At 43.3% G+C, this 16,191-nt stretch overlaps 2 protein-coding genes across 2 annotated transcripts; both read right to left on the bottom strand.

The window, feature by feature from the left end:
- Positions 1-1,531: 1,531 nt before the first annotated feature.
- LOC147957037 (uncharacterized) lies at positions 1,532-2,734 on the bottom strand. Its single transcript, XM_087531555.1, has 2 exons — positions 2,547-2,734; positions 1,532-1,961 (listed from the first exon to the last, which is right to left on the bottom strand). The coding sequence occupies exons 1-2, from the start codon at positions 2,732-2,734 to the stop codon at positions 1,532-1,534; spliced, it is 618 nt and encodes a 205-aa protein (XP_087387681.1).
- A 10,833-nt stretch (positions 2,735-13,567) lies between these two features.
- LOC147957036 (uncharacterized) lies at positions 13,568-14,269 on the bottom strand. Its single transcript, XM_087531554.1, has one exon. The coding sequence runs from the start codon at positions 14,267-14,269 to the stop codon at positions 13,568-13,570; it is 702 nt and encodes a 233-aa protein (XP_087387680.1).
- Positions 14,270-16,191: the final 1,922 nt, after the last annotated feature.

The following is a 16,191-nucleotide window of genomic DNA, read 5'->3' as shown; positions in this document are numbered from 1 at the left end:
AGGGTTGTGTGCATCCTATTGTGGAAAAACAGAATGTCTGCACTGCGCCTGTCATCCAAGCGCACTTCGTGCCTTAGCGCGAGGCCGAGCAGGGGGTGGGGAGGGGGGTCGTGACCCCCCCCCCCTCCCCACCCCCCTGCGAGGCCGAGCCTGGAACGAGCCGGAGCAGGTGGCGACACGGCGTGCCGCGGCGCCGCATGCGCAGGCGAGTCCGTCACACCCGTGCGCCTCCCTGTCTATCTTAGGGGTGTGGCTTTGGGGTTGCGTGCATCCTACTGTGGAAAAAAAGAATGTCCGCACTGCGCCTGTCATCGAAGCGCACTGCGTGCGTTAGCGCGAGGCCGAGCAGGGGTGGGGAGGGGGGTCGTGAACGCCCCCCCACCGCATGCGAGGCCGAGCCTGGAACGAGCCGGAGCAAGCGGCGACGCGGCGTGCCGCGGCGCCGCATGCGCAGGCGAGTCCGTCACACCCGTGCGCCTCCCTTTCTATCTTAGGTGTGTGGCTCTGGGGTTGCGTGTGTCCTATTGTTGGAAAAACAGAATGTCCGCACTGCGCCTGTTATCCAAGCGCACTGCGTGCGTTAGCGCGAGGCCGAGCATGGCGTGACCCCCCTCCCCACCCCCCTGCGAAGCCGAGCCTGGAACGAGCCGAAGCAGGCGGCGACGCGGCGTGCCGCGGCGCCGCATGCACAGGCGAGTCCGTCACACCCGTGCACCTCCCTGTCTATCTTAGGGGTGTGGCTCTGGGGTTGCGTGCGTCCTATTGTGGAAAAACAGAATGTCCGCACTGCGCCTGTCGTCCAAGCGCACTGCTTGCGTTAGCGCGAGGCCGAGCAGGGGGTGGGGAGGGGGGTCGTGCACTGCATTCGTCATGGTATTGTGCTGGTTATGGTACTTTAGCATGTACCGCACTTCACGCACACATATAGTGAACTTCCTTGGAAGACTTTGGAGAAGTTCACACATTTTGTAGAGACCTATTATGGGACTGGCTGGGGCCTGGTTGTAACTGGGTTGTCAATTTTTTTCCTTACCTGAAGCATTTTTTTCTTTTGTAGTATATATTTTTCGTGGTAGTACAAATGATGTCATTTGTACTACTTGCACCAACGTTGAGTACTGCACTGTGCGTACCAAGTGTGTATTTTGTGCACTGAGCGAATGTTGTTGCAGCCCCTTCGTTCTGCATTTGTGCACGTACTGCACTTCATATTTACACTCTGTGAACTGCCTTATATTTGTTATTTGAACATTATTTACGTTTCTTTTATAAATATTAATATTAATGTTCTTTTTCTAGAATTACTTTTGTGGATACTTTGTTCAGTGAAAGCAATTGATCAGAAACAAACTGTGATACATAAGCAAACGACAGAAATAAAATTTAATGACAATTCTAAAACGACATTGTTTTTAGAAAAAGAAATGTTCGATGTGAAGCAATGGACATAATCAAAAGCTTGCATACATGAAACAAAGAACAACACAACGACTAATGTAAAGTGAAACTAAAACATAGCCCTGAATTATTTCTAGTTGCTGTATTGGATTACAGCCTTGTTCTTCTTCTGCTTTGCTTCTTTGTCTCTTTTTGCCCTGTCCAGTCCCATGATGACATCGTAGATGATTCTCCATGACTCATATGTTGCGAATGCATCTATTGCTGCATACTTGATAAGCTTTTCTGGCAGTGGGCAGAATCCCCACAGACTATGGTCCTCCTTGTGGTTAATTTTTTTCTTCATGGCATGGTAGTGAATGTCTATCATCCTGCCGGCAACATCAGCCAAAGAGTTAAACTTCTTTTTATTGTATGGGTCTCTCCATTCCACCTGAATATCAATGTAGTTGTCGGAGTTTATCTCCCAACCAGATAGCTTAAGCTTGCTTTTGTCTCCTTCAATGGCGAATCCGACGAAGGTGTACTCAGCATTCATGAGGAATTTGTCTAGTTCCATTGGCCTGCAAGATGTTTGTATAGAGTGAATATAGTTTATTTTCTTAGAAGTACCAATGTTTTTTGTTTTTTCTGAAACTGAACTAAAATATGAGTATCTGAATCTGCTGCGTTGAGTAGTTGGTAATACTTTGTTCATCATAACTAGTAAACCTGATAATATATTGCATAAACAATGCATGTTTTGTGCATGATTGTATTTCTTGAACTGGATATCATACATGTTTTGTATAGTAATGTTGCAGTTTTCTATTGTTCAGTCAAATATTTTGTATTTGGTAAAACAAAATAAAACTGCGTGTATTGCTAGATCATATAATTCAAGAATCGAGCACATGAGTGGCATACATGGAGCCAGACGAAAACTGTCAATGAATTCAGATGCCATGGTTTTCAAAAATGAAAACCAAAGTTTAAATAGTGGCGATTGCAGTGAAGAAAATTTAAAATCAATATTGACAATCAGTAGTACAGATTGATAGTTATATTCTGAGCTGTCTTTAGCTGCAGAGATGTGGTAGACAAGGCATTCTTTTTCTACACATAGCTGGAGCACTGCTGCCTGCTATGGCTTCACGTAGTGTGTGTACTCCACATCAACGCCGACTAGTTTGACGGGCATTCCGCCGAGCTTCCTCCTGAGCGTGGACAGCATCTTGTCCACATCTTCACCCTTGCTTGTGCAAACGACGTGGAGCTTGTGGTTGCCGTGGAGATCGACGTCGTGGAGCTCCCTGGTGTACCTGCGGTGCTGCTTGTAAAGAGGTGCATCCGCCATGACTATCCTCTGCTCTCTCGTGTTTGTTCTGGAGAGAAGAGGTTGGTGAAAGGAATTGTGGAGAAGAAGCTGCAATGGGGTTTTTTGGGGTACAAAGCAGTTGTGTTTTCTCCTCTGCTCTCCTCTGCTCTCCTTGACAGGACGTGGGAGAGGTGGAGCGGGGTGGTAGCGTGGTGGGGCTCTGTTTTAAGTTACGTGGCAACTACAGAGAGGTTCTGCTATGAGGATCCTCTGTTAGTGCGTTGGAAATCCGGAATGTCGTGTCCTGTTTTTTCGTGACTTTTTTAGGTATGCACGCAACTGTCAGAAAATGTGATGATTGTGTTCTCGGTGAATTTTCCTATTAAGTGCACTTCTTTTATATCAGAACATAACTGCATACATCCACATAGTGTACTGCATGGAAATGAAATTTATTCTTCGTGCACTGAATTATATCGGATTAGGATTGATACAGATGTACGCACATTTTTTATGGAGTTCTTTCATGCAGTTCTTTATTTTATAACGCACTGCTTTGCTTAACTAACAGAGCTGCATTTTTCATTTAAGCCACACTACAATACAGTAGAAGGAGAACTGTATGTCAGAAAAAAATGCTTTGTGGAGAACTGCATTGTTTGTCGTCGCGGACTGCATTTGTACTTTTACTACTGGCTTTCTGCGTTTTATTTATTAATAACGAACTGTAGTTTCTGGCTGTGCCCACGCACATTTTTCTTTTGTTGTTGTTATTCACTTAAAAAATATTTTCTAATTTTTCTTTGATGTTTTATTTTTTGAAGTTATTGTTTTTTCTTAGTGGGCCTTGTTGGCCTGTGTTCGTGGAGTGAAGCGCATTGGGCCCAAGACGGACTGTGAGCACGGCTGGTTTCCGGTGCGCTGTGTGCAGCCTAATGTTTAGTCCCACCTCGCCCGTGGAAGGCGTGCTCGACCTGTTTATAAGCGCTGACGAGGCAGCTGTATCGAACTCCTTTGGTTACTTATTTGAGCTCTTATACACGACGCTCGCTGCTCTCTGCACTTTGAGCTGTGGGCCCATGTGCGCCCGGCCCTACACATCGTGGCTCAGAACGACTCGCCTGCTATTGGCGCAGACCTACTACGAGACTGGCTGGGGCCGGCTGCACCTGGGTGGTCAATTGTTTTTTCTATTTTGTGTTTTTTCAATGTGAGGGCGCGCACTGCTTAGGAAATCGTCCTTGCACTGCATTGATCAGTGTTCTGTGCTGCATGTGCAAGCATTCCGTTCTACATGTACATTTTTCATTTTTTTTGTTTTCATGTTTTTTCTCTTTTGTAATCTTTTTTTCCAGTGTAGGGGAGTGCACTGCTTAGTAAACATACATGTACTTCATTTGATTATGTTCCTGTACTGCACGTTCGTATATTTCCGCACTACATTTTTTTCAATGTAGAGGCGTGCACTGCTTTGTAAACCATGCGTGCATGATACGTCTCCAACGTATCTATAATTTTTGATTGCTCCATGCTATATTATCTACTGTTTTGGACAATATTGAGCTTTATTATCCACTTTTATATTATTTTTGGGTCTAACCTATTAACCGGAAGCCCAGCCCAGATTTGCTGTTTTATGCCTATTTCAGTGTTTCGATGAAAAGGAATATCAAACGGAGTCAAAACGGAACGAAATCAACTAGAAAAGTTATTTTTGGAACGAAAACCACCCGATAGACTTGGACCCCACGTCAAGGAAGGAACGAGGAAGCCACGAGGGTGGGGGGCGCGCCCCCTTCCTCATGGGGCCCTCATGGCTCCCCTGACGTACTTCTTCCACCTGTATAACTCCATGTACCCTAAAACTTCCAGAACGGAGATTAGATCGGGAGTTCCGCCGCCGCAAGCCTCTGTAGCCACCAAAAACCAATCGGGACCCTGTTCCGGCACCCTGCCGGAGGGGGGGAACCCTCACCGATGGCCATCTTCATCATCCTGGCGCTCTCTATGACGAGGAGGGGGTAGTTCACCCTCGGGGCTGAGGGTATGTACCAGTAGCTATGTGTTTGATCTCTCTCTCTCTATCGTGTTCTTGATTTGGCACGATCTTGATGTATCGCGAGCTTTGCTATTATAGTTGGATCCTATGTTTCTTCTCCCCCTCTACTCTCTTGTAATGGATTGAGTTTCCCCTTTGAAGTTATCTTATTGGATTGAGTCTTTAAAGATTTGAGAACACTTGATGTATGTCTTGCCGTGCGTATCTGTGGTGACAATGGGATATCACGTGATTCACTTGATTTATGTTTTGGTGATCAACTAGCGGGTTCCGCCCATGAACCTATGCATAGGTGTTGGTACACACTAGTAGAAAAAGGGTCAAACGTGAAGCACATTAGTGCCGGTTTGTATTTGAGCCGGCACTAATGTATACATTAGTGCCGGTTCCAACGGATAGCCGGGCCGCTTTCATTAGTACCGGTTCGTGGCGAACCTTTAGCACCGGTTCGTGCCACGAACCGGTACTAATGAGAGTGGTGGCAGGATGTTGTCAGAGTGGGGCCCCTCCAGCACCTTTAGTACCAGCTCCAGAGTGGGGCTAAGGGTATGTACACATGGAAAATGAACAAGCATCAAGAAAAAGAGGTAGAGGACAGCATGCTAGAGTTCTTGCAGCGCCTCAAATACAATGAAGATATACTACTTCCTTACAACTTCCAGTGAGTCACACTTTCTTGTACTACAAATTCTCTGTTTTTGCCTACTAGCTAGCTAGCTACATGTTTTTGCTTACATATGCCCGCTTAATTAAGACATGCAAACGTGTGTGCATGCAGATTTCACTGGATCTTGTGTATCATTAAAGTAGACGCCGAAACAGTTGAAATACTGGACTCGCTACTTAAAAAACAAAGTGACTATAACATCTTGTTTGGGATAGTCAACAGGTAATTTCAATCATTATTAACTATATATCTCGGCCTATTTAGTAATTCGTCATTTCATGATATGAACTATTTAATAACCCCTTTATTCATTTTCTTTGTCGGCGGGCAGGGCTTGGGCAAGGTTCATCAGCGTCACGGAAGGCGAATGGAAACCAAAGCTGAAATGGTTTCGATCCAAGGTAAGTAATTAAGTAGTACTAGCTAGCTAGCTACCATCTCTTTAATTATCATGCTTGATTAATTATTATCTGATCAAATTAAATTCCATTCTCGTAATAAAGGCCCTGAAGCAGGCGCAGGGGACTGATCTGTGTGCATTCTGCGTTTGCGAGAACATTCGCATGATGGCGTCCGAAAGGAGCAGATCTCAAAGACAGGAATGGGTACGCTTGTCAAAACACTATTCACAATTTTTACACCATTATCGATATCTAGTCACACAACTAATACACATGCATATTGATCTCCTTCTTAACAGTTCAAAGAGGTGCGGGACAAGCTCCTAGAAACGGAGCGCGTAGAAGCACTTCAAGAGGAAATAGCGGGATTTTTGCTCGACCAGGTCATAAATCCGAAGGGAGAATACTATTACCCGCTACCGCCCCCATGAACCACTTCCAATTGTCATCATGCTCCAAAGGCACCAATTAGGCTAATGCCACTGGCTCCGAAGGCAACATGCATATGTAGGAGAAATTGTATATAGCTATACATGTGTGTATGTGTAAATTAATATGGTGGTTTGTGAGACATTGATGATATATATATATGATTGGTTCTACTAGAAATTCTATTTATATATATATATATATATGCATAACGTGTACAATGTGTAGTACCGTAAAATACCAGCAAACGAAAAAGAATTAAAATGGAAAACACAAAATGAAATGAAAAAGAAATCATAAAACCAAAAACCCCACAACCATTTAGTACCGGTTGGTGTTACCAACCGGTACTAAAGGGCTCCCGGCCCCCGGAGCTGGCTCGTGCCACGTGGATCCCCTTTAGCACCGGTTCGTGCTGAACCGGTACTAAAGGGGGGGGCCTTTAGTGCCGAAACTTTAGTGCCGGTTCCTAAACCGGCACAAAAGGGCCTTACGAACCGGTGCTATTGCCCGGTTCTGCACTAGTGACACGTTTTCGTCATGATTCTCCGGTAGAAACTTTGGGGCGCCCTTTGAGGTTCTATGTGTTGGTTTGAGTAGATGAATTGAGATTGTGTGATGCTTATCGTATAATCATGCCCACGGATACTTGAGGTGACATTGGAGTATCTATGTGACATTAGGGTTTTGGTTGATTTGTGTCTTAAGATGTTATTCTAGTACGAACTCTAGGGCTGTTTGTGACACTTATAGGAATAGCCCAACGGATTGATTGGAAAGAATAACTTTGAGGTGGTTTCGTACCCTACCATAATCTCTTCGTTTGTTCTCCACTACTAGTGACTTTGGAGTGACTCTTTGTTGCATGTTGAGGGATAGTTATATGATCCAATTATGTTATTATTGTTGAGAGAACTTGCACTAGTGAAAGTATGAACCCTAGGCCTTGTTTCCTACCATTGCAATACTGTTTACGCTCACTTTTACCACTTGCTACCTTGCTGTTTTTATATTTTCAGTTTACAAAAACCTGTATCTACCATCCATATTGCACTTGTATCACCATCTCTTCGCCGAACTAGTGCACCTATACATTTTACCGTTGTATTGGGTGTGTTGGGGACACAAGAGACTCTTTGTTATTTAGTTGCAGGGTTGCTTGAGAGAGACCATCTTCATCCTACGCCTCCCACGGATTGATAAACCTTAGGTCATCCACTTGAGGGAAATTTGCTACTGTCCTACAAACCTCTGCACTTGGAGGCCCAACAATGTCTACAAGGAGAAGGTTGCGTAATAGACATCAAGCTCTTTTCTGGCGCCGTTGTCGGGGAGGTTAGTGCTTGAAGGTATATCTTTAGATCTTGCAATCAAATCTTTTTGTTTCTTGTTTTAGCACTAGTCTAGTTTATAAAAGAAAAAAATGGAATCGAGTTTGCATCATACGCTTCATCTTTTTAATATCTTTCGTGAGTATGATGGAAAAGAAAATTGTGCCAAAGTGTTAGAAGAAGAATGCATTAAATTGTTTGGCACTAAATCTTTGAATGATGAGCATGATTGCAATGTTGTTAGTATGAGTTCCTTGAATATCCATGATGCTAATGATATGCAAAGCCACAAGCTTGGGGAAGCTATGTTTGATGAAGATGATATCTTTTGTCCCCCAAGCTTTGATGAGCAAATTTACTATGATGAAAGCATGCCTCCTATAAATGATGATTATTGTGATGACACGTATGCTTTAAATAATAATTATAACCATGAAACTTGTCATCTTGATCTTAATTTTCAATCACATGACAGTTATTTTGTTGAGTTTGCTTCCACTATTCCGAATGAGAAGAATTTTGCTTGTGTGGAGAGTAGTAAATTTTCTATCCAAGTAGATCATGAAAAGAATGCTTTACGTGCTGGTTATATTGTTGAATTCATTGATGATGCTACTGAAAATTATTATGAGGGAGGAATATATGCTTGTATGAATTGCAATAATGTCAAGTTTCCTCTCTATGTGCTTAAAATTTTGAAGTTATGTTTGTTTTACCTTCCTATGCAAGTTGATTCTTGTTCCCATAAGTTGTTTGCTCACAAAGTCGCTATGCATAGGAAGTGGGTTAGACTTAAATGTGCTAGTCATATTCTTCATGATGCTCTCTTTATGTTTCAATTCTTATCTATTATGTGAGCATCATTGAAATCATCATGCTTAGCTAGGGGCGTTAAATGATAGTGCTTGTTGGGAGGAAACGCAATTTTCTTTTAGTTTCTTTCTTTTTGGTTCTGTTTAGGAATAAATAATCCATCTAGCTTCTGTTTAGATGTGGTTTTGTGTTTTAATTAGTGTTTGTGCCAAGTAGAACCTTTGGGAAGACTTGGGTGAAGTCTTTATGATCATGCTGAAAAAAACAGAAACTTTAGCGCTCACGAGATTAGCTAGAACTTTTTACTGGAGAGTGATATTTAGTTGATTATTTTTGAAGATGATTGCTAGACAAATTCCTCAGGTCCACCAATTTATTTTATAATTTTTGGAGTTCCAGAAGTTTGCGTTAGTTACAGATTACTACAGACTGTTCTGTTTTTGACAGATTCTGTTTTTCGTGTGTTGTTTGCTTATTTTGATGAATCTATGGCTAGTAAAATAGTTTATAAACCATAGAGAAGTTGGAATACAGTAGGTTTAACACCAATATAAATAAAGAATGAGTTCATTACAGTACCTTGAAGTGGTGTTTTGTTTTCTTTCGCTAACGGAGCTCACGAGTTTTCCATTAAGTTTTGTGTTGTGAAGTTTTCAAGTTTTAGGTAAAGATTCGATGGACTACGGAATAAGGAGTGGCAAGAGCCTAAGATTGGGGATGCCCAAGGCACCCCACGGTAATATTCAAGGACAACCAAGCGTCTAAGCTTGGGGATGCCCCGGAAGGCATCCCCTCTTTCGTCTTCGTTCATCGGTAACTTTACTTGGAGCTATATTTTTACTCACCACATGATATGTGTTTTGCTTGGAGCGTCATTTTATTTTCTTTAGCTTTGCTTGCTGTTTGAATAAAGCACCAAGATCTGAAATTATTAAATGGGAGAGTCTTCACATAGTTTCATAATTATTCAACTACTCATTGATCTTCACTTATATCTTTCGGAGTAGTTTGTTGTTTGCTCTAGTGCTTCACTTATATCTTTTTAGAGCATGGTGGTAGTTTTATTTTGAAGAAATAGATGAACTCTCACGATTCACTTATATTATTTTGAGAGTCTTAAATATCATGTTAATTTGCTTAAATAATCCTAATATGCTAAGCATACAAGATTTGTAAGAATTCTTATGAGTGTGTTGAATACTAAGAAAAGTTTGATGCTTGATAATTGTTTTGAGATATAAAGATGGTGATATTAGAGTCATGCTAGTTGAGTAGTTGTGAATTTGAGAAATACTTGTGTTAAAGTTTGTGATTCCCGTAGCATGCACGTATGGTGAACCGTTATGTGATGAAGTCGGAGCATGATTTATTTATTGATTGTCTTCCTTATGAGTGGCGGTCGGGGATGAGCGATGGTCTTTTCCTACCAATCTATCCCCCTAGGAGCATGTGCGTAATACTTTGCTTTGATAACTTCTAGATTTTTGCAATAAGTATATGAGTTCTTTATGACTAATGTTGAGTCCATGGATTATACGCACTCTCAACCTTCCACCATTGCTAGCCTCTCCAAATACTGTGCACCTTTCGCCGGTATCATGAACCCACCATATACCTTCCTCAAAACAGCCACCATGCATACCTACCTATCATGGCATTTCCATAGCCATTCCGAGATATATTGCCATGCGACTTTACACCGTTCCGTTTATTATGACACGCTCCATCATTGTCATATTGCTAGCATGATCATGTAGTTGACATCAAATTTGTGGCAAAGCCACCGTTCATAATTCTTTTATACATGTCACTCATGAGTCATTGCACATCCCGGTACACCGCCGGAGGCATTCATATAGAGTCATATTTTGTTCTAAGAATTGAGTTGTAATTCTTGAGTTGTAAGTAAATAAAAGTGTGATGATCATCATTATTAGAGCATTGTCCCAAGTGAGGAAAGGATGATGGAGACTATGATTCCCCCATAAGTCGGGATGAGACTCCGGACGAAAAATAAAAAAAATAAAAAAGAGGCCATAAAAAAGAGAAGGCCCAAACAAAAAAATGAGAGAAAAAGAGAGAAGGGACAATGCTACTATCCTTTTACCACACTTGTGCTTCAAAGTAGCACCATGATCTTCATGATAGAGAGTCTCCTATGTTGTCACTTTCATATACTAGTGGGAATTTTTCATCATAGAACTTGGCTTGTGTATTCCAATGATGGGCTTCCTCCAAATGCCCTAGGTCTTCGTGAGCAAGCGAGTTGGATGCACACCCACTTAGTTTCTTTTGTCGAGCTTTCATATACTTATAGCTCTAGTGCATCCGTTGCATGGCAATCCCTACTCACTCACATTGATATCTATTGATGGGCATCTCCATAGACTGTTGATACGCCTAGTTTATGTGAGACTATCTTCCCCTTCTTTTGTCTTCTCCACGACCACCATTCTATTCCACATATAGTGTTATATCCGTGGCTCACGCTCATGTATTGCGTGAAGATTGAAAAAGTTTGAGAATGTCAAAAGTATGAAACAATTGCTTGGCTTGTCATTGGGGTTGTGCATGATTTAAATACTTTGTGTTGTGAAGATAGAGCATAGCCAGACTATATGATTTTGTAGGGATAACTTTCTTTGGCCATGTTATTTATAGAAGACATAATTACTTTGTTAGTATGCTTGAAGTATTATTATTTTTTATGTCAATATGAACTTTTGTCTTGAATCTTATGGATCTAAATATTCATACCACAATTAAGAAGAATTACGTTGAAATTATGCCAACTAGCATTCCACATCAAAAATTATCTTTTTTATCATTTACCTACTTGAGGATGAGCAGGAATTAAGCTTGGGGATGCTTGATACGTCTCCAACGTATCCATAATTTTTGATTGCTCCATGCTATATTATCTACTGTTTTGGGCAATATTGGGCTTTATTATCCACTTTTATATTATTTTTGGGACTAACCTATTAACCGGAGGCCCAGCCCAGATTTGCTGTTTTATGCCTATTTTAGTGTTTCGAAGAAAAGGTATATCAAACGGAGTCGAAACGAAACGAAATCAACTAGAGAAGTTATTTTTGGAACGAAAGCCACCCGATAGACTTGGACCCCACGTCAAGGAAGGAACGAGGAAGCCACGAGAGTGGGGGCGCGCCCACCCCCCTAGGGCACGCCCCCCTGCCTCGTGGGGCCCTCGTGGCTCCCCTGACGTACTTCTTCTGCCTATATAACTCCACGTACCCTAAAACCTCCAGAACGGAGATTAGATCGGGAGTTCAGCCGCCGCAAGCCACCAAAAACCAATCGGGACCCTCTCCGGCACCCTGCCGGAGGGGGGGAACCCTCACCGGTGGCCATCTTCATCATCCCGGCGCTCTCCATGACGAGGAGGGAGTAGTTCACCCTCGGGGCTGAGGGTATGTACCAGTAGCTATGTGTTTGATCTCTCTCTCTCGTGTTCTTGATTTGGCACGATCTTGATGTATCGCGAGCTTTACTATTATAGTTGGATCTTATGTTTCTTCCCCCCCTCTACTCTCTTGTAATGGATTGAGTTTTCCCCTTTGAAGTTATCTTATCGGATTGAGTCTTTAAAGATTTGAGAACACTTGATGTATGTCTTGCCGTGCGTATCTGTGGTGACAATGGGATATCACGTGATTCACTTGATGTATGTTTGGGTGATCAACTTGCGGGTTCCGCCCATGAACCTATGCATATGGGGTTGGCACACGTTTTCGTCGTGATTCTCCGGTAGAAACTTTGGGGCACTCTTTGAGGTTCTATGTGTTGGTTTGAGTAGATGAATTGGGATTGTGTGATGCATATCGTATAATCATGCCCACGGATACTTGAGGTGACATTGGAGTATCTAGGTGACATTAGGGTTTTGGTTGATTTGTGTCTTAAGGTGTTATTCTAGTACGAACTCTAGGGTTGTTTGTGACACTTATAGGAATAGCCCAACGGATTGATTGGAAAGAATAACTTTGAGGTGGTTTCGTACCCTACCATAATCTCTTCATTTGTTCTCCACTATTAGTGACTTTGGAGTGACTCTTTGTTACATGTTGAGGGATAGTAATATGATCCAATTATGTTATTATTGTTGAGAGAACTTGCACTAGTGAAAGTATGAACCCTAGGCCTTGTTTCCTATCATTGCAATACCGTTTACGCTCACTTTTACCGCTTGCTACCTTGCTGTTTTTATATTGTCAGTTTACAAAAACCTGTATCTACCATCCATATTGCACTTGTATCACCATCTGTTCGCCGAACTAGTGCACCTATACAATTTACCGTTGTATTCGGTGTGTTGGGGACACAAGAGACTCTTTGTTATTTCGTTGCAGGCTTGCTTGAGAGAGACCATCTTCATCCTGCGCCTCCCATAGATTGATAAACCTTAGGTCATCCACTTGAGGGAAATTTGCTACTGTCCTACAAACCTCTGCACTTGGAGGCCCAACAACGTCTACAAGAAGAAGGTTGCATAGTAGACATCAGTGCACTGCACTGATCACCATTCTGTACTGCATGTGCACTCAGTCGGTATTACATGCACAGTTCTCATTTTTTGTTTTCGTGTTTTTGCTCTTACGTTATTTTTTTTCCAATGCGGGGGAGTGCACTGCTTAGTAAATCATTCTTGTACTGCATTGATTTCGTTTGTGTGCTGCACATTCATATTTTTCGGCACTACATATGCAGATTGCATTTTTCTTTTTGTGTTTTTTCTCTTATCTATTTGTTTTTCCAAATTTAGGGGCGTGCACTGTTTTGTTGGGTATGTGTAAACTTCATTTTGACAAAGTCTGTACCGCATTGGTACACAACTTGCACTGCATGTGTCCTATTTGCACACTACTCGAATCTAATGATACATGAGCAAACAACAGAAAACAAATTGTCACAGGCATTCTGTATGACAAGTTCAACATGAGCAAACTAATTTCAACAGAAAGCAATCTAACATAATCAAAGTTCACATCATTACAAAGGAATCTGCATGGGAAGTAAACTAAGTTCAGCAAAAGCAAATGATCACAAGCAAACTAACGATACATAAGCAAACACCATAAAGCAAATTTGATGATAATTCTAAAACGACGGTGGCCTTGGGTGGATCTTTGGTCGGCACCATCTTCTTCTTCACCAGTCAGCGTCTCCCCATCCCCAGCTGGTCCTGGCGCGCTTCTTGGGGGGCTCCTCCTTCTCCAGCTTTGCACGGCGAAGCCCGTCCTGGGTGAGGGTGATGCGGTTCCATATCTCGTACGCTGCGTAGGCATCCTTTGCCGCGTACTCGATGTGCCTCCTAGACAGAGGCAGGGTGGCCCAGCGCTTGTGCTCGTCGTCGGTGATCTTCTTCTTCATGTTGTTGTAGTAGTCGTCGATGAGCATGCCGAAGACGTCTCCAAGGGAGTCCAACTCCTTGGTTGCCTCGGGCACCCTCCACTCCTTCTGGATGTCGACGAAGTTGGCGACCTCCAGATTGACGCGATCCAGCCTTTTTTTGTCGCCGTTGATGGAGAAGCCTCCAAAGGTGTACCTGGGGTCGGCGAGGAAGTTGTCGAAGACGGTAAACCTTTCAGCGGCACTCAGTTGGAAGAGCAGCACCGGGTGTTTCTTGCCGATGGAGAGTTGGCAGAGGGCGGGTTTCTGCGTCGCTTCAGGCTCGTTGTTGTACTCGAGATCAATGCCGACGATCTTGTGGCGCTGGAGGCTGAGGTGGCGCTCGTACTGCGCGAGGGTGATCTCCACCTGCTTCTTGTCGTTGGTGTGGATGATGTGCAACTTGGTATTGCCGTGTGCCTCCACGACCTCCACGTCCCTGTACTCGTCGGCGAACGCCATTGGCGACAGTGGGGCTTGGTGTTTTTGCATGGAGATGGATGTGACGGAGCGATTTGGTGGCAGCGCGATGGGTACTTGTGTTGTTTGTGGATGAGATGGCCTATGGCAGGGGTCTGAATTTAAGGGGAGGCGCGGTGTGGGATGGCCGCAGCGGATGAACTGCATGATCTCGGCGACGATGCGGTTTGTGCAGACCGTGGGTTGGTGTTGCGTCTGTGATCGTGGGCTTGTGACGATGGAACCACTCCGATTGGGTGGTTGTATGCGAACATGGTTTTTTTATCAGTAGATTTTTTTTAACCACCACTTTTCTGTGCGAACGGGCTTTTTTGTGACATTTATATGTATTCTGTGTGACAACGAAACTGCATTTGTTGTAGTGCCGCACTTCATCGTGTGCAATGGAGAATTGCATGTTGTCTACAGGTACGTACTTCACAGTATTTTTTGCGTGTCCTTGCTGGAGCCCCTGAATAAAGTATAATGTATTCCGCATTTTTACGAGTTTTTCACTGTGTTCTATACCGTGTTTTTATTCATGTAGGTAATCCGGAACTGGATTTGCTACACCGTACTGCTTCGTGTACCTAAAAGGACTGCATCTTTGTAGTGCTGCGTACTGCATCAATTTTTTTGCGTGTACTTACTGCAGTCCTTGTACGGGAGGGGTAAGGGGGGTTGCCCCCCCCCACATTTATTTTTTGAAGTTATTGTTTTTTCTTAATGGTCCTTATTGGGCTGTGTTCGGGGAGTGAAGACGCATTTGGGCCCAAGTCAGCCTGATAGCATGGCCGTTTCCCTGTGCGTTGTGTGCAGCCTAATGTTTAGTCCCACCTCGCCCGCGGAAGGCGCGCCCGACCTGTTTATAAGCGCTGACGCGGCAGCTGTATCGAACTCCTTTGGTTACTTATTTGAGCGCTTATACACGGCGCTATATGTTATATGCTCTCTGACCTGTGGGCCCAAGTGCGCCTGGACCCACGCATCATGGCTCAGAACGACTCGCCTGCTGTGGGCGCAGACCTACTACGAGACTGGCTGGGGCCGGTTGCACTTGGGTGGTCAATTTTTTTTTCTATTTTTGTTTTTTTTCAATGTAAGGGTGCGCACTGCTTAGCAAATCATCCGTGCACTGCATTGATCAGTGTTCTCGACTGCATGTGCACGCATTCCGTATTGCACATGTTTTTGCGCTACATTTTTTGTGCACTGGATTGGTAAGGGTGTGCACTGCTTTGTTGCCTCTATGCACTGCTTTCTTCATGGTCTTGTGCTTGAGGTGTACACATTTTTTCACTGCGTGCATGCTTCTTTTGTGCTGAAGTTGTGACTGGTTATGCCAATGCTGCGGACTTCATGGCTTACAGATAAGGACTGCATCAGGTGCACTAATTCTGCTTTTGTGCACTGCGCGAAAGTGCTTTTCTTTGTGCTTCATTTTGAGCATGTACTGCACTTCATGCACACATATAGTGAACTTCCTGGTAACACTTTGAAGAACTGCACACATAAATGGCCTGTGGATTATAATTTTTCAGAGAATTATTATTTAATGATCATTGGTTAGTTCGTGGGAATTTCTGCAGCCAAATCTTTGTAGAACTTCCTAGTAAGACTTTTTTGTTTTGGTAACATAAACCTTTATTGATTGTCCTTCATTCTTGGTAACGTAATTTTCATTAACTCCTCTTTAATTTTCAGTTTTGACCTTTTTGCATTCCTCTCCTATAAATGTAGGCCAACTTCTACCCTTTGCAATTCATTTCTCCTCTAGCCGCAACTTCTCTCCTTTCTCTAGCCTCTCTTTATTTTTTACCTTTTATAGGTTTTTGTTGTGATGGCTCCAGGCCCCTGCGCGAATCTCTTGTGCTGCAGGCATGGTTGTGGTGTGCCGACGCACTGCGATTGCTCAGCTTGCTCGC

Source organism: Triticum urartu, chromosome 7A (assembly GCF_056163025.1).
Source record: "Triticum urartu cultivar PI428250 chromosome 7A, HENAU_Tu73, whole genome shotgun sequence".
NCBI lineage: Eukaryota > Viridiplantae > Streptophyta > Magnoliopsida > Poales > Poaceae > Triticum > Triticum urartu.
This window is presented reverse-complemented; position numbering and strand designations above follow the sequence as displayed.

What these genes read in the sequence shown, in the direction of transcription:
- LOC147957037 (XM_087531555.1), bottom strand. Translation starts at nt 2,734, where the DNA reads ATGGCGGATGCACCTCTTTACAAGCAGCACCGCAGGTACACCAGGGAG. An exon ending in CTAGTCGGCGTTGATGTGGA is followed by an intron (nt 1,962 to 2,546) that starts GTACACACACTA and finishes AACATCTTGCAG; the next exon opens with GCCAATGGAACTAGACAAAT.
- LOC147957036 (XM_087531554.1), bottom strand. Translation starts at nt 14,269, where the DNA reads ATGGCGTTCGCCGACGAGTACAGGGACGTGGAGGTCGTGGAGGCACAC.